This window comes from Apodemus sylvaticus, chromosome 3, assembly GCF_947179515.1.
Source record: "Apodemus sylvaticus chromosome 3, mApoSyl1.1, whole genome shotgun sequence".
NCBI classification, from domain to species: Eukaryota; Metazoa; Chordata; class Mammalia; order Rodentia; family Muridae; genus Apodemus; species Apodemus sylvaticus.
Window position 1 is genome coordinate 130,620,050 of NC_067474.1, and position 18,919 is coordinate 130,638,968.

The 18,919-nt window shown below is 43.0% G+C and overlaps 1 protein-coding gene across 2 annotated transcripts in view; it reads left to right on the plus strand.

Moving 5' to 3' along the window:
• Positions 1-18,919, plus strand: part of Tesk2 (testis associated actin remodelling kinase 2) — a 95,132-nt gene that overhangs the window by 55,537 nt on the left and 20,676 nt on the right. For both annotated transcript variants that reach the window (XM_052177089.1, XM_052177090.1), the window contains exon 4: positions 5,580-5,628. In XM_052177089.1, the coding sequence (XP_052033049.1) occupies positions 5,580-5,628 (49 nt within the window). The remainder of the gene's footprint in view (positions 1-5,579; positions 5,629-18,919) is intronic.

Below are 18,919 nucleotides of genomic sequence, written 5' to 3' on the forward strand. Positions count from 1 at the left end.
GAATGATGATGCATTCCTTTAACCCTAGCACTTGGGAGGCAGAGGCAGACAGATCTCTGAGTTCAAGTCCAGCCTGGTCTACAGACTGAATTCCAGGACAGCCAAGGCTACACAGAGAAACCCTGTCTTGACCCTGTGTCAGTTAGTGAATGCCAGCTGACATGATTGAGGGAGTGGTCGATCATTCTGAAGCTAGATGCAGTGGTACAGGAAGAGCACAGTTCAAGGACATCCTCACATAAACTAAGTTCAAGCCCATCCACCCTGTGCTAGAGACCTTTTCTCTCAACAACAAACACACAAAACAAACTAAACTAAAACAAAGACAAAGGGAGGAAGAGAGGCTCAGAATGAATCAGGAAGAGTGTGATTTTATTTAAATGCCTCCTTTTTTTGAGACTGGGTTTCATTGTGTAAACCTCACTGACCTCACTGCAGGTACACCCCACCGTATCTAGACGGCTTCTCCAACATGAATGTGGAAATGAACTTGTGCGAGAACAAGCTGGCCTTAGAGTTGGATGACCTTGAGCTCAGATCTTCCTGCCTTTACCTTTTGGATTACAAGCACACATAGTTTACGTGTATGCTAGATAGGTGCCCTAGCAATCAAACTATGTTCCCAGCCCTGTGTCACCACTTTGAATGTTTCAGTGGTGTTCATCTGGGTAAGGAATGAGGTCAGGTAGAAAAGCAAAGCTCCTAACTGTGATATAGTGATGCCAAAGCAGGGTGGGAAAGAAAGTGGATAGAAGATTGTCATGTGATGTCTGTGCCTGTGAATGTGCTCTGCGAATGATCCAATGTTATTGCCTGACTTCTTCTTCTTCTTCTTCTTCTTTTTTTTTTTTTTTTTTTTTTTGGTGTTTTGAGACAGGGTTTCTCTGTGTAGCCCTGGCTGTCCTGGGACTCACTCTGTAGACCAGGCTGGCCTTGAACTCAGAAATCCACCTGCCTCTGCCTCCCAAGTGCTGGGACTAAAGGCATGCGCCACCACCGCCCGGCATTGCCTGACTTCTTTATAAATACTAATTAAATAAATCAAATAGGTCTTGGCTTCCCAGTCTAGTACCTGCCTGAAAATGTTCCTCCTTCTTTTTCTTTGTGCCTTTTGAGACAAGATCTCAATATATCTGTCTTGAAAAACCAAAAAAAAAAAAAAAAAAAGAAAGAAAAAAGAAAAAAAAAGATCTCAATATATAGTATATTGAGATCTTGAGTTATTGAGTATATATATGTGTGTATATATATATATATATATATATATATATATATATATATATTGAGTATATATATATAGTGGTAGTAATATGCTGTTTTATAAATCAAGTTCCATGATTTGGTGATTATGACTTCTCACTCAGTAAATGCTTACACAGAACACACTGTGTGTTCCACACTGTCATGGGAGCAAATGAGCTAGTATCTGTACTCTTTTTATTTCTTTTTTAAAGATTTCTTTACTTTTATATATGTGAGTACACTGTTGCTATCTTCAGACACACCAGAAGAGGGCATCAGATCCCCTTACAGATGGTTGCAAACTGCCATGTGGTTGCTGGGAATTGAATTCAGGACCTCTGGAAGAGCAGTCAGTGCTCTTAACCTCTGAGCCATCTCTCCAGCCCCGGATCTGTACTCTTTTAAAGAAATATTTATTAGTAGTATTAGTATTGTGTATGGAAGCCAGAAGACAACTTTGTGGAATTGGTTCTCACCTATCTTTGTGTGGGTTCCAAGGATGGAATCAGGTTATCAGGCATCGAAGCAGGTGTTTGTACCTGTTGAGTCCTCTCACAAGTCTATACTTTTGATTTTTTAATTTTTAAAAAAATTTTCAATGTTTATTTTTACTTTATGTGCATTGGTCTTTTGCTTGCATATATATCTATGTGAGGATGTCGGATCCCCTGGAACTGTAATTACAGGCTGGTGTGAGCTACCATGTGGGTGTTGGAATTTGAGTCCTAGGTACTCTGGAAGAACAGCTAGTGCTCTTTTTTTTTTTCTTTCTTTCTTTCTTTCTTTCTTTCTTTTTTTTTTTTTTTTTTTTTTTTTTTTTTTGAGACAGGGTTTCTCTGTGTAGCCCTGGCTGTCCTGGAACTCACTCTGTAGACCAGGCTGTCCTCGAACTCAGAAATCCGCCTGCCTCTGCCTCCCAGAGTGCTGGGATTACAGGCGTGCGCCACCAGCGCCCGGCTACAGCTAGTCAGCTAGTGCTCTTAAGCACTGAGCCACCTCTCTAGCCAGCCCTGCTTTTAATGTTTTTAAACAATTATTTACTTTCCGGGGCTCTGTGTGTGTGTGTGTGTGTGTGTGTGTATGATGTGGAGGTCAGAGGATAACCTGCAGGAGTTTTTTTTTTTTCCCCACTTGGTCTTGGAAATAGAACTCAAGTTGTCCAGCCTACAACTTAGTAGTAGCCTAGTGGCTGATGCTTTTACCTGCTGAGGTACCACACCAGTCCACGCTGTATTCTCTTAGTATTCCAAGTGGGGGAATCAGTCGTGCTAAAGAATAACTGTACTATATTATGATGGTTTTCTCTTCATAGTGACTTTAGGAGTTAGACAATTGTAATATTCCTGTTTTGGGTGTGAAAACACACACCCAGTAATAATGATGATAAATAAGTCCATGAATAAATAAGTAAATTTAAAATCAGAGGTCTTGAGTATTCGATGGAGCCAGTCGTGATCTGACTTCAGACTCAGATGATCTCAGTTGATGCCAACCAGCAGTTACTCAAAGAAGAGGGAATGTGCTAGCAGCACTGTGGAAAGGAGAAGGAAGAGTTATGCTAGTAGCCTAGGTCAGCCATGGCATCCTTTACAGAGAAGATGAAATTTTAGCTGATCTTGGAAGGATGATTTTTCAGTGCTGTCTTAGTCAGAGATCTACTGCTGTGAAGAGATAACATAACCAAGGCAACTCTTAGAAGAAAAGGCAATTAATCTGGGGCTTGCTTACAGTTCCAGAGGCTTAGTCCGTTATCATGCTGGGGAACATGGTGCTGGAGCGGTAGCTGAGAGCTAGTTATATCCTGATCTGCAGTCAGAGAGACATGGGTAGTGGGGTGGGGGGCCGTTGCAACTGGGGCTGCTGGTATGGGCTTTTGAAACCTCAAGGCCCACTTCTTGTGACATTCTTCTTCCAACAAGGCCACACCTTCTAATCTTTCTCAAATGTACCACACCCTGGTGACTAAACATTCAAATATACACGCCTCTGAGGGCTATTATTACTCAAACCACTAAAAGTATATCTGTGCCATCTCAAAGAGGACACTTAAACTATTAATAAATCCCTAGGTCATAAAAAGCATTTATATTTGTCAACAAATCTTGGATTAATATATGACAGACACCATGCAAGGTACTAGAAAGGAAGAGAGCTATAAACTCTGAGCTTTCTATCATGAAGAAAGCTACCACTTTTGAAATGAATGAAATGGATGACAGAGCCAGGGTCTCACACCTGTAATCCCAGCACCAGGGAAACTGACCTAGATGCCTTTGTGATTGGCTGAGTTTCAAGGCAAACCTAAGTTTTATAGTCTCAAACTGTCTGTTGCCAACACTTCCTCTAATTTGCCATTTTACCATACTAGCTTTTTTTTTTTTAATTAATCTGGAAAGTGTTGATCTGTTTGTTTACCAGTTTGTGCTGGGGATTGAACCCAGGCCCTGTCTTTGCTAGGCTATTGCTCTACCATTGAGCTACAGCACTAGCCTTAAAGAATTGCCAAGAAGCTGGGCGGCAGTGGTGGTGCATACCTTTGATCCCAGCACTTGGGAGCTTGGGAGGCAGAGGTAGAGGCAGGTGGATTTCTGAGTTCAAGGCCAGCCTGGTCTACAAAGTGAGTTCCAGGACAGCCAGGGCTACACAGAGAAACCCTGCCTCCACTGGATGGTGGTGGTGCACGCCTGTAATCCCAGAACTCTGGGAGGCAGAGGCAGGTGGATTTCTGAGTGCGAGGCCAGCCTGGTCTACAGAGTGAGTTCCAGAACAGCCAGGACTATACAGAGAAACCCTGTCTTGAAAAAACCAAAATCCAAAAAACAAACAAACAAACAAAAAAAAAATTGCTAAGAAAGGCAGGTGTGATGGCACACACCTTTAATTCCAGCAGAGACAGGTAGATCTCTGAGTTTGAGACCAGCCTGGTCTATAGAGTGAGTCCCAGGACAGCCAAGACTGCATAGGGAGGAAAAAAATTTGCCAAGGCAATCTCAAGCAAAGGCTTCTTATTTTATTATTTTGTTTATCTTATTTTATTTTGTCAATTCTGGGAAAGTAAATCAAGGTGAGTGCTCCAGCCCCAGCCCTCCCTGCTGTTTTAAGACTTGCTACCTCCCTCTGCATCACTGCCTTTTCCTCTAGATATGCTAATACCAGACATTTAATGATATTTATCAGTTAGGCATCTTTAAAACTTTAAAAAATACATTTATGAGATAGATAGATAGATAGATAGATAGATAGATAGAGTACACTTGCTATGCTTGGAGGTCAGAGGATACTGTCTTAGGGTTTCTATTGCTGTGATGAAACACTATCATCAGAAAGCAAGCTGGAGAGGAGGAACAACGTATTTGACTTACACTTCTGCATTGTAGTCCATCATTGATGGAAGCCAGATGAGGAACCTGGAGCTGATGCAGAGAACTTGAAGGGGTGCAGCTTCCTGCCTTGTCCTCCAGGGCTTCTCAGCCTGCTTTCTTATAGAACCCAGGACCACCATCCCAGGGATGGCTCCACCCATGGGGGCCTGGCCCTTCCCCGTCAATCACTAGTTAAGAAAATACCCTACATCTTATGGGGACATTTTCTCAATTAAGGATCCCTCCTTTTAGATAACTCTAGCTTATGTCTAGTTGGCATAAGACTAGCCAGCATAGATACCCTGCAGGAATTAGTTCTCTCCTAACATCATGTTGTGCCCAGGGATTGAGTTAGGACATCGGGTTTGGTGGCAAGGGCCTTTACATGTAGGCCAGCCTGCTCACCTTAGTCTAGCATCTTTTAAAATTTTTACATTTATTTATTTAGGTTTGGGTTTTTTCTTTTTTTTCTTTTCCTTTATCTTTCTTTCTTTCTTTTTCCTTTTTTTCTTTCTTTTCTTCTTCTTCTTCTTTTTTTCTTTTTTGGTTTTTTTTTTTTTTTTTTTTTTTTTTTTTGAGACAGAGTTTCTCTGTGTAGCCCTGGTTGTCCTGGAGCTCACTCTGTAGACCAGGCTGGCCTCGAACTCAGAAATCTGCCTGCCTCTGTCTCCCAAGTGCTGGGATTAAAGGGGTTTGGGTTTTTTCAAGACAGGGTTTCTCTGTATAGTCCTGGCTGCCCCAGAACTCACTCTGGAGAGCAGACTGGCCTCCACCTGTCTCTGGTTCCCCAGTGCTGGGATTAAAGGTGTGTGTCACCACTACCCGCCTCAGTCTAGCATCTTGTTCAAGATGGTACAAGGACTTCACAACTATTGCATGTTTCCCATCCCTGGCTAACTCAACTATTTTTTCCACATGGAATCATATTCATGCCTTGTTCATTTTGTTTGAAAGAAAATCTGTTTTGTTTTTCAGGTTCATGGGTGTGTGTGTACATCAAGGACAGTTGCATGCACTTACAGAGGTATGGCTTCCATAAGCGTGAAGTAGCTCCTTTACCTTTCTTTCAGCATCTGTGATCTGTTTTACTCGTGTATATAGGTAAAATGCATGTGCAATTATATTTACATTAAAGTGGCAGTGAGTTTGTTTGTTGCCTTGGGACAACAGCCTTGGTACCTACATTCTTAAATTCTCTCATACAATTTGGAGAGCGCCCTGAGAACACAGGTGTTCCCCGTGATATTGGTTCTTCTCTGATTTCTTCTCCCATCAGGTGAAGGGGTGGCGTGGCTTGACTGAAAGCCCTTTCCTGGCAACAGATTGCCAGAGCACTGGGAAATGTTTGCTATGGTGATCTGGAATCACCTGCTCTGGTTTCTGATCCTTCTTACTATTGGAGTCTGTGATACAGGTGGGTGGGGGCATTGTGACGTGGTCACCTTGGAGAACCAAAGCATCACTCTTAAAAGCTTCCCAAATTCAGATACCATGTTAGTAGCTACAGAAAATGCTTGATTTCTTTGTGGAGAAGCATTCCTGGAGTATGGATAGGTCCCGCTTACGTTCTTTGTTTGTTGAGGTGAGGTCTTGCCGTGCGGCCTCAGCCGGTCTTCCTTCCCTCTGCTTCTGCTTTGTGAGTGTGCAGTCCCATACCACCACACCAGGACCCATGTCTGTTCTTTTCTTTGCCACCATTCCTATCTGTCTGTCTTTCTGTCTGTCTCTGTGTATGTCTGGGTGTAGCTACATGTGGGCCACAGCTTCAGGTGGCAGTCAGAACAGCTTTCAGGGGTTGGTTTCCTCCTTGACTCCGTGAGCTTGAGGAATTCAGCTCAGGTTGTTAGGCATTGTGGCAAGCACCATTAACCATTCTCACCAACCTTGTCTGTTTGTCCTTCTGTCTGTCTGTCTGCTTCTCTCCCACTTTACTGTTTTTTTGTTGTTTTGTTTTGTTTTGTTTCATTTTTTTGAGATAGGTTTCTCTGTGTAGTCCTGGCTGTCCTGACACTTACTTTGCAGACCTTTTTTATTTTTTACCTGTGTGTGTGTGTGTGTGTCTGACTGTCTGTCTGTCTGTCTGTGTCTGAATCATGGCTCAGAGGACAACCTTGTGGAGTCACTTCTTCTCATGTTTGGAGGGATTCCAGAGAGTGACTCTCTCTATGTGGTAGTCTGTTCTTTCCACATTGGTTCTAGAGATTAAACTGAGGTCATTAAGGCTTGGGGGCAAGTCCCTTTACTTACAGAGAAATCTTACTGCCTCCACCCCATCTGTATTGTTAAAAGCCCTTTAAAGAGAACCAACTCACAAAAGTTACTCTTTGATTCCACATGTGTGCAACTGCGCATGCCATCTTTTCAGTAACAAATAATTTTAAAAAATTCTTTTTTTCCTAAGTAACTTTAGTCCCAATATTTGGGAGGCAGAGCTACCCAGGTGGATCTCTATGAGTTCAACAGTTTCAGGATAGCCTGGGCTACCTGTCTCAATGCCTTCTGCCCCACCCAAAAACATTTTTTTAACCATCTGAATTGATAGTCTTTGTTCTAGAATATTTTCACATTTCCCATGAAGAGGTAAGCACCAAAGTGTCAAAGTGAAGAAACTTAGGAAGGAAACTTGTTTAATGGAATTTGCAAGAGTATGGGCTTCCTGTTGAGTTGGTGCCTGGTGATTGTCCTTAATATCTTAAGAAAGAAAGTGTGACCCGGGTATATTCTTTTCTCACTTACTGAAGGCTAGAATGTAGACTCTCAGGCCACTCCCAGCACTCAGGAGGTGGAAGCAGGCCTGGTCTACACAATGAGTTTCAGGCCAGCTAGGACAATGTTGTGAGACCCTGTCACAACAGGGAAAATGAATAATGTCTTAATGGAAAGAACTGTGAGGAAGAGCACGACCTTTGGCGTCTGACTGCCTAGGTTTTAATCTGTTTGTGCCTCCATGGTTTGTGTGTTATTGGAGATATTAATAGTTTTTGCTGAAAGAAACTGAGCCCTAGAGTATTTTATCTTTAGTAGGGAGGACGGTGAGGAGTGGAAGGGGAGGCAGGAAAAAAAGCTGGAGAGCTTGTTGGTCTAGAATGGAAAAGGAGGAGTTTCAAGGAGGGGGGAGTAATTAAATGTGACAAACGTTGCTGATGAAAGGGTGACCTACCTAGGACACTGAGTATGAGATATAAAATGCTCATTTACCGCAGCGCCATGCTTATAAAAATTGCTTAATGTCCACTAACTGTTGAAACTTGTATTTCTCACTGTGACATCTCTCCTTTGAATTCTGGTTTGTCTTTGTTTTTCTTATGTTTCCATTACTGTTAAATTTTGAAAAGCTTTTCACTGAATTATAATGTGATAGAAGATACACATTTGTGGAAAGTATTGTTCATTAAAATTTTCCAAGTGTATATGCTGAGAATTAGCTCCCCAGAGCCACAAAGATTTTTCTGTCTATTTCTGTTCTGAGAAGTAAACCTACACATTTTTTAACATTTTTTTTTTATTGATTCTTTGGGACTTTCATAGCCTGCGCCCCAGTCCCACTAACTTCCCTTCCATGTCCACCTCCCTTAGAGGTCAGCTGGACAAGGTGGCTGACCTCCGTAGTCCCAGCACAGGGAGGTGGAAACAAGGAGAGTTCACTTGGAAATGTTTGTTTGGATGGATTGGTATATGCTTCTGAGCTGCCTTGGTCAGACTTACATAATCTTTGAGCTTAAAGTGAAAGGAAACTCTATGACTTCAGTGACCTAACTCATGCATTATTTATGAAAAGGAGCAGCTAGACCCCGATTCCAGTTTCTTGGTGTGCTGTGATATTGCCAGTTGGCTCTTCCCTTCCTTGTTTTGATATGGCCGCGTACAAAGTCTTCCTCTGTCCTGAATTGCCTTGAGCAGGATGCGAGGCTGCCAGTCCTCCTGTGTTAGGTTAACGCTGGCAGCAGAAGCATGTGTGTCTTTCAAGCATGGGGCAGTTCCAGGGAGGCTGTTGTGACCTGTGGTAAGGAAGACTACTAAGAATATCAATTATAGTAGCCTCTGAGACTCAGAGATCCTAAGGGACTAGCCATGGTGAGCACAAATAACAACCTATGAGGAGAGTGCTGGAATATACCTCAGGGCTAGAAGGCCCTAGGTTCAACCTCTAATACCAGAAACACTAGGGAAACAAACCACCACCACACAAACACCTGAGTGAGTCTGCTATGGGATAGATACTCTGCTAGTTCATCTACAGATTCCAGTGCACCATGGTCTACATAGCAAGTTCAGACCAGTTAGAATTACATAGCAAGATTCTGTCTGAAGAAAGAAAGCAGATAGATTGGGGACCCTTCAGATAAAAGCATGTACAAATGTTCTGACTTTTTCTCTTTCCCGTCCTATCTTGCTATTGTCTTTGTCTTTGTTTACATTTCTTTCCACTTTAACCTCTGTGATGTTATTATATGTTTAGGTCACTACTAACATTTTGTAGCTAGTTTTCCTGCCTCTGTTATTTATTTATTTATTATTTATTTATTTATTTTGGTTTTTTTGAGACAGGGTTTCTCTGTATAGCCCTGGCTGTCCTGGAACTCACTCTATAGACCAGGCTGGCCTTGAACTCAGAAATCCACCTGCCTCTGCCTCCCAAGTGCTGGGATTAAAGGCATGCGCCACCACTGCCTGGCTATTTATTTATTTATTTATTTATTTTGGTTTTTTGGAGACAGGGTTTCTCTCTGTAGCCCTGGCTGTACTGGAACTCACTCTGTAGATCAGGCTGGCCTCAAACTCAGAAATCCACCTGCCTCTGCCTCCCAGAGTGCTGGGATTACAGGAATGTGCCACTACCACCTGGCTCTGGCTATTTATTTATTTTTGTTTTTATTGTTTTGACATAGGGTTTCACTATATAGCTCTGGCTGTCCTGGAATTCACTATGTATAGACCATACTGGGCTATAACTCAAAAGATCCACTTGCCTCTGTCTCACTAGTGATAGGATTAAAGGTGTGAGCTATTATGTCTGGCTTTCTGTTTTTCTTCATTTTGATATGCCCAAATTGTCTTTCTTTCTTTCTTTCTTTCTTTCTTTCTTTCTTTCTTTCTTTCTTTCTTTCTTTCTTTCTTTCTTTCTTTATTTATTTATTATATGTAAGTACGCTGTAGCTGTCTTCAGACACCAGAAGAGGGTGTCAGATCTTTTTACAGATGGTTGTAAGCCACCATGTGGGTGCTGGGATTTGAACTCATGACCTTCGGAAAAGCAGTCGGTGCTCTTACCCACTGAGCCATCTCTCCAGCCCCCTTCTTCTTTTTTTTTTTTTTTAAAGATTTATTTATTTATTATATTTAAGTCCACTGTACCTGTCTTCAGACACACCAGACGAGGGCGTCAGATCTCATTATAGATGGCCGTGAGCCATCATGTGGTTGCTTGGATTTGAACTCAGGACCTCTGGGAGAGCAGTCAGTGCTCTTAACCATTGAGCCATCTCTCCAGCCCCCAAATTGTCTTCATCAGGAATAACTAATAAATGTTTCTGTTTCAAATTTAGTTAGATTTCTGGACCATGTATAATCTATTTTCAGAATATGATCCCTCCTTTAGTTAGGTGGGTGTTTTTGCTGTCTTCTATATACTCTGATTTGTAGGTCTTAGGAAGTCTTTTTCTCTTTTCTCTCTTATTCTCTAAGCTGTGTCAGGTCCCAGGCTCTCTAATGGAGCGTAGCTTACTGGATAGCACCTAAAAATACCCTGTGCAGCTCTCTCATCGCTCTCCCTCTTGGCTCTCACCTCTCTGCCCCTCTTGGGCTCTTCTCCCCTCCCCCTCTCTCCACGTGGTCATGGCCAGCCTCCACTTCTCTATTCTTTCTCTCTCTCTCTCTCTCTCTCTCTGCCTCCACTACACCATTAACTCCCATCCTCTGCCCTGAATAAACTCTATTCTATACCATAAAAAATACCCTGGGCAGGGGGCTGGAGAGGTGGCTCAATGGTTAAGAGCACTGACTGCTCCTCCGAAGGTCCTGAGTTCAATTCCCAGCAACTACATGGTGGCTCACGACTATGTGTAATGAGATCTGATGCCCTCTTCTGAGGCATCTGAAGACAGCTACACTGTACTTGCATATAATAAATAAATCTTTTTTGTTTGTTTGGTTTTTTTTGGAGTTGTTTTTTTTCCCGAGACAGGGTTTCTCTGTATAGCCCTGGCTGTCCTGGAACTCACTCTGTATAGACCAGGCTGGCCTCGAACTCAGAAATCCACCTGCCTCTGCCTTCCATAGTGCTGGGATCACAGGCGTGTGCCACCACCGCCCAGCTATAAATAAGTCTTTAAAAAAAATACCCTGTGCAGCTAGGTCCATAGTACATATGTAAGATATATTCATAGTATGTAATGAGACTCAATTCTGTGAAAAGCTGCCTCAGTGGTGATGGGGGGCCTAAAAAAATGTCACAAGGGGCTGGAGAGATGGCTCAGCTGTTACAAGAACTTGCTGTTCTTGCACAGTTTACAGCCACCTGTGACTCCACCTCGAGGGAACCTAACACCACCTTCTGGCTTCTGCAGACACCTGTACACATGTGACATGTACTCAACACAGACACACATACATACACATAAATAAAAAGAAATCTTTATTTTAAAAAGTGGCATGAAATGTCATATATCTTTTCATAATTATGTTTCAGTCTTTTTAAATTTATTTATATGTATAGGTGTTTTGTATTCATGTATGTCTTTGGACCACATGCATGCCTGGTGCCTATGGAGAGCAGAAGAAGGTGTTGAATTCCCTGGAACTAGACTTACAGGTGGTTGTGAGCTGCCAAGGGAGTGCTGGGAACTGAGTCCCCATCATTCAGAGGAGCAGCAATTATGCTCTTAACTGCTGAGCCATCTCGTCAACTCTAAAGGTTGTTTCTCTCACTTAACTTCTACTTGCGAAATGTTCAAACATGTTTCTGCAAATCCATGGCATCTCCTTTGTTCATTTGCTTGTGGAAAATGTGGCATGGATGATTTTGTTTGTGCTTTTTTTCATTTAGCTTTTGTTTATTTGTTTGCTTGTTTGTTTGTTTTGTTATAAGATACATAGCCCTGGCTGTCCTGGAACTCACTATGTAGACCAGGCTGGCCTCAAACTCACAAAGATCCACTTGCCTCCACCTCCTCAGTGCTGGGATCAAAGGTGTGCACACAACGCCCAGCAGTTCATTTAGTAAAAAACCTCTAAATCCATTGTCATACATGCTTAGTAACTCCCTATGACATTTGAGAAACAGAAACGTTAAGCTGGCGGTCTCACTGACAAATAACAGAAGAGTTCATATAATTTCCAGGCGCATTACCTGACTTGCTTCTGCTTGCTTATTCATTAAAAAGTATTTATTTAGTTCTTAGCCACATATCTACTACTCTTCTAAGTACTGGGAATATAGTAATGAGTACATTAAAATCTTTCCTGTTCTGGAATTTCTATTATAATCAATAAAAAGTGGGGAGAAGAGTTATACTATAGGAGAAAACAAATTGTATTTGATACTGGTGTGGTGTCACCTGAGGATGTGAAGAGCGGAAGCACGACGTGAGACAGAGTGGCCAGAGAAGCAGGGCAGATGCCCAGGAGAGGCTGGTGTGGCTGCAGAGAGGGGAACAGTAGTGTGCGGATGGACAGCAGAGAAATGCCCTCATAGCAAGTCTCTAGACCTGTAAGAACTTTAGCTTTTACTCAGGGTGGATTGTGATGTGTCTGGATGTTCCTGGGTAAATAGCTGACATTTGGTGTGTTTGCATTTTAACAGAATCCTCCTACCTCACCCTGTGGTGAATTCCTGAAAAAGGATAAGAACAAAGGCAGGAAGAACAGCTAGGGGTTTGTGCAATAAAGTCTGCCTTGGAGGCTGAGGGTGCAGCTCAGGGGTCGAGGGCTTGCCTGCAGTTTTCAAGACCCTAGTCTTGATCTCCAGCACTGAAAAGAAAAGAAAAATTGGATTTAGGACATAGCTCAGGAGTAGAACTGGTCATAACCTCCAGTGCTACAAAGAATGTTATGAATAAAAAGACCACCCAAAAAAGATGAGAGATGATGGTAATTTGACCAGAGTGATTGGCACAGCTGTTGATTCTGGGTCTTTTTTTTTTTTTTTTTTTTTTTGCAAGTAGAAAACAAGTCTTCCTAACTGTATGCAGGGTATTAAAGAACTCACAACTAACTCTGACATCTGAAACACACAGCTGTGGTGAATGGCAATGGGGAAGGTGGTAGAAGGCACCAAACAGGAGATCATTCGGGGGCGTGGGGTGTGCCTGAGTGGGTGGAGTGCTCTCCACACATGCATGGTGCCCTGGGTTCATGTGCCCAGCTCTGGATAAAGCAGGCTTGAGGAGACACATGTGTAATTAGCATCTAGGAGGTAGAGCTACAAGAATCAGAGGTCCAGGCTTGCCAATGGATACATAGTAAATTTATGGCCAGCCTGGGATACTTGAGATCATATCTCCAAAACAAAGAAGCAACAGAAACCAATGAACTGAGGTGATGGTAAAAGCACTCTCTGTTCAGTTCTCAGCACACACCTAAGAAGCCAGGTGTGGTAGTGGACGTCTGTAATGCTGGTGCTGGGGAGGTGAGTTCAGCCAGGTTTCCTGCCAGTCTCAATCTCTAGAACCCTCAAGTCCTAGAGAAAGACTGTCTCAAAAAGCAAGATCGTGTGGGGCCAATGAGATGGCTCTGTGGCTAAGAGTACTTACTGCCTTTCAGAGGACCCTGGTACAGTTCCCTGCGCCCAAGGGAGGCTGCTCACAGCCGACAGTAACTCCACCTCCAGGGGATTCTGAGCCCTCTGGCCTCTGCTGCTTGCACTCAGTGCAGGTATACTCACTTGGGTACACATGCTTACACACCAATAAAAATAATAAGTAAATCTAATGTGGGCTGTGGTGGCACACACCTGCCAGCACTCACGAGGCAGAGGCAGGCAGATCTCTGAGTTTGAGATCAGCCTAGTCTATAAATTGAGTTTCAAGACTTGCAGGCTTGAAGGAGAGAGCCATCCCACAGGTGTCCACTGTGTCTGTGGTGAGTTGCTCATGCTTGCGCACAAGCACACACTAAATGTAAATTTTTAAAAGGTTCGTCTATGAATACGGAGGGGTGTACAGGGTTCTCCACATCAGGCTGGAGGGAGTGGTACTCTTGGGCATGACCCAGACAAGTCTGTTTCTTATGAAATTGTGTAGGATTTGGAGATGGGAAATCAGATTGGATAAAGCTGTCAAGTGTGACCTGATTTGGCTCATGTCTTGGGGATGGCTGTGTAGATCAATGGTAGAAGGTTTGCCAGTCATGCATGGTACCCTGGAAAGGGCGATTTGCTAACCAAAGCAACTGAGTAAAGACATGCGCTCTAATAAGGCAGGGTGCTCCTCATACCCTTTTTTCTTATTCCTTATATCTTTTTCTTTTTCTTCCTTCCTTCCTTCTTTCCCTCCCTCCCTCCCTCCCTCCTTCCTTCCTTCCTCCCTCCCTCCTTCCCTCCCTTCCTTCCTTTCTTTTTTTTCCCTTTGAGACAGGGTTCCTCTGCATAGCCTTGGCTGTCCTGAAACTCACTGTGTAGATCAGTCTCAGACTCAGCCTGCCTCTGTTTCCTGCATGGTAGGATTAAAGGTGTGTACCACCTTGCCGGAACCCAAGAGAAGGTTTTTGATTTTTACACAGAAAAGTATTTTAGACCAAATTAATAGTTTGCATGGAACTGTTGTTGTTTTATTACATTTCTTTATTTTGTTTGTGTGCATGGCGCATGTATGGTCGCACACGATGACACACATGGAGGTCAGAGGAGCCACTTTTCTGCTTCCACCATGTAGACTCCAGGGATTGAACTCAAGTAGTCCGGTTTGTACATTTTTGCCTCCTGAGTCATCTTTCTGGCCTCCAACTTTATTTTATTTAGCTTTAATTATTTTGGTTGTTCACACACACACAACCATAGTTCTCACCATAAAGGAATAAGAGATAGTGTATTCTGGAGCCATTTTGAGTGTATTCTGGAGCCATTTTGAGTGACCATGGCTCAGAAACATGGTTTATGTTACCCCAAATTCCATGTTCTAACCTGGAAGCATTTTCACAAAGTTTTTATAGTTTCGCTTAACAAAGACAATCGTACCTCGAGACAAGTTTGACACAGGTTGTTGAGTAGATCAGAGGTAGTGGGTGCATTGAGGAGGAGGGAAGCTTTGCTCTGGGCTCTAGATGCCGACTGGTGACATTCGTAGCTCTTGCATCGGTAGAAGCTAGTTGCCTGCTAATATAGATTCCAAAAGTTTTTGTTTTTATTTATTTATTTTTTTTAATCTGTTGTTATAAAATGTTAGTTCCAACATGGCGTAGGGGTCGGAGGAAGAAATGGCTCTTCTGGTCAGCCAGAGCTTAGCCCAAGAAAAGGTAATTAGCTTCTGGACTTGCAAAATTCCAATCCCCGTGGGGCAGTGGTGGCACACACCTTTGATCCCAGCATGTGGGAGGCAGAGGCAGGCAGATTTCTGAGTTCAAGGCCAGCCTGGTCTACAGAGTGAGTTCCAGGACAGCCAGGACTATACAGAGAAACCCTGTCTCGAACCTCCCACCCCCCAAAAAAATTCCAATCCCTGAGAAGATTGAAATTCTAATCAGCCAAACTTTCAGTTTGGTTCGCAGGTTCTCTGTGTGTGAGGGTGTGCTGGGTTACCTTTGGTTCCCTCTACCATGTTTTTCCTGAGGATGAAACTCAGGTCATCCATCTAGGTGGCAAAAATGTTAACATTTCCATTGGTTCTAATGGCTGATGCATTTTAAGACCTCTACATTTTTATCTTAAATTCCTTTTTTTTTCCTGGTAATTTTATTCAGCATTGAGGAGGAACTGATAGCACGCTATGCAAAATTATATCACTGAGTCCAAATCCTGTTCCCAGATCTTAATTTATATTTTAATGACTAAATTGAAGGGGAAATACACTAAAAGAATTTAAATCTGCTTTAATTTATTTCATTTTTATTTATTCTTTGAGGATTTCATACTCATTGAATGTATTTCATTCTCAGTTACTTCTCCTCAACCTAGCTCCTCCCTAGCTCCTCCCAGGTCCTCCCCCATTTCTCTACACCTCTCAACCTCATGTCTTTTTTTTTTAGACCATCCATTGACTTTTATTTCATTTAGCATTGAGTTGGACAAACTCTGCGTTATTATATCACATAAAATTTGAGTTTATATGGAATCTGACAAATTTATCTCTAGAGTATTTTGGGGAAAAATGTCAACTGAGAAAGAGATGTAATTACTATATGCAGATACTCCTGGCCAAGGGGAAACTAAATCTGCAGGTGAGGTTCAGGTGGGAAGATTGGCAAGATGGCAGAAACTCAAAGGCAAATTAGAATGGTTTCTCATTTTCCAAATAGTAATAGAGATATTTAAATTATGGCACTAGGATGCCTTTGAGGAAAAGAACTAACCAGAGTATGATCGTTGACTAATTGTTGGTTAACATGTACAATTTTCAGCAATTAATAACCATTTAATCCTAGGCACTGAGCCATTGCTAAAGCCCAGATTTACCAGGGCCACATGCTTCAAGGAAAATTGTCTGTTCTCCCTCCAGAAGCCATCAACCTTCAGTCGCCCCTCAGTTAGGGTGTGGGCTCATGAGCCCCTCCTCCCTCGTTATTAAAATGTTAACTGGCTTGGTCCGGTTCTTGCAGGTAACCACAGTTTCTGTGCATGCATGAGCAAAGCATTCCTGTCAGGTCTAAAAGACGCTGGTTTGTTCCAGTTCTCATGGCTTTCTGGCTCTTACAGTCTTTCCACCTCCTGTTCAGTGATGGTCCCCAGCCTTGGATGGTAGTGGTGTTACAGACAGGGACAGCCCATTCGTTTATTTTTTAATTGTTTTTTTTTTGTTTGTTTGTTTCCGTGTTTATCCACAATATATATGTTAGTTAGGATGCCCACAGAACCCAAAAGAAAGCTGGATCCGTGGAGCTGGAGTCAGAGGCAGCTGTGACTCACCAGACATTGGTTCTGGGAACCACATGTGTCCTCTAGGAGAGAGCAATTGGGGTTCTTAAGAACTGAGTAATTTCTCTAGCCCCCGCTTCCATTTTATTTAAGTGCATTTAATTTTTTTATTCAACAGTTTATTGGTTAATTTATATAGGCAAGGAGGCACAAACCTGTGATCTTAGTTCTTGGGAGCCAGGAGCTCAAGGATTGTAATTATTTTGTTAGTAGCAAAGATATTCAAGGAGAGAGAGACACTTGTGCCCCTCCCTGTGGCTTTGAGACTCTGGGCCTTTAGGAATTTTGTGCTGTGAGAAGCAAAAGTGCCTTCGGAGGAGGAGCTTGTTTCCTAGGAGACTTTACCAAGTTCTGATTTGTTCACCATCTGGCGGTAGAGACTGGAGTTGAGACATTGTGGGTCAACGATGGGTGCGACTGTGCCTTGGCTGGGACTGCATGCCTTCTGCCTTCATTTCAACCTAAACGACAGATTAGGACCAGAAAATGGACTTGAGGTGGTGGGAGTGGGGTGGTGAAGGAGGGAGTGGTGGGTAGGGTCATCTTGTCCCTCCTCCCAGCGTGGCCACTTTGAAGAAGTCTCTTTTCTTGGCTTTTCACTGTTTTGTTGAGGACTGGTGGTCAATCCTAGGTTGTTGGAGCTACTAGGGTCTGACCCTAACAGCTTTGCTAACAGGATCACTGTAGCCAGGCCTGGGTGTGTAGTGAGCAGGTGAGCCTAGGGCTGTAGAGCAAAACCCATTTTCAAAAACAAAATTTAAAAACACATCGTTCATCTTTCTGGATCCTGTTAAATAAGCACCTAAACTGCTTGTCCTGGGTTTGAAGGTTCAGAAATAATTGGTCTCTATTATGAGATTTTTACTGTGCTTAGTAGGAGAAGAAATATGTACAAGATATAGAAATGGCACTAAATACGAGATGGAATATCAGGAAATGTTTCTCAAAATAAAAGGCCCCAGTCAGGCTTGGAATCGTGAATAAAAATTGCACAGAGAAGAAAAGGATATGCAAAAGCAGAGCAAATTAAACACTTATTCTGAATATACTATGGGTTAGTAAAAGCTATTTTGTAGCCAGAACTAGTGTCCTCTCCTTCTTGACCCCTCTCAAGCGGGCGCTAGTGAATCTCCTGGAGGAAGTTGTACAGAGGCAAACAAGCCCCAGCGGATGTGCCCATGTGTGCTTTCTCACTGGCTGTGGATGCTCTAGCTGAGAACAGGAGGCTCCTTTGGAGCATAAGCCTCCCACAGGGCACTCCTGGGGCGCCTGTCCTGGAATTACCCAAGCCAGTAACAAAGCTTTCTTTTCTTCTTTAAAGCAAGCCAGCGGAATGGATGTCTGCTAGCCTTTGTGCTGAGAGCAGACCAACAAGCATCCAGTGGCTAGCACAAAAGCATTGTCAGACTACAGTGAAAAGTAGGCCGGCCCAGGCCCTCCAAAGAGCAGGGGTCCAACAAGCCTGTATTTGGCTATTTTGATATCGATACTAGTTTTTGATTTACTGCTGACACAGTATGTCAGATAGGATCCTGGGATCTCTTTCTGTGGCTGCTCTGAACATCTCAGTCTGGAGATTCCTGAGTTGCCTTTGAATCTTTTTCCTTGGCTAACATGCCTACTCCCAGTCATAGTTGGGGGGTCACGGGGCTTGAAGATGCAGCTCCACCCTGTCTCCTGAGTTCCTTGCATTCTGAGTTCTTTATCAGAGATTATCAGGTGAAATCGGGATTCTTGACTTAGCTTCAGAAAGGATTTCAGGAAGAGCCAGTATGAAGCAAAGTTGGAGTTTATTAAAAGGAGATCGTAGCACAGGCTTAAGCACAGGGGTTAATAGAGAGATGGGCGCTTTATTGTATTTACAATAGCCGTATATGTCTATGCCGTTTTGGTGGGTCGTGAAGTTGTATCCTCAAAGAGTTGCTAAGAAGTTGAAATCAGACCACAGGGTGACTCTTGAGGCGCTCTGGATGGATTTCAGCTGGTGAACAGCTCGGGGATTTAGGGTGTTTTTATGAACATAGCCTGCTTGTAAGCCATCTTGGTTGTTGTTGTTTTCTGAGAGAGGATTTCTCTGTGTAGTCCCAGCTGTCCCGGGACTAGCTCTGTAGACCAGGTTGGCCTTGAACTCACAGAGATCCTCCTGCCTCTGCTTTCCACTTGTTGGGCTTAAAGGTGTGTGCCACCAGTTTAAAAGCCATCTTTTTTTGTTTGTTTTGTTTTGTTTGATTTGTTTTTTTCAAGACAGGAT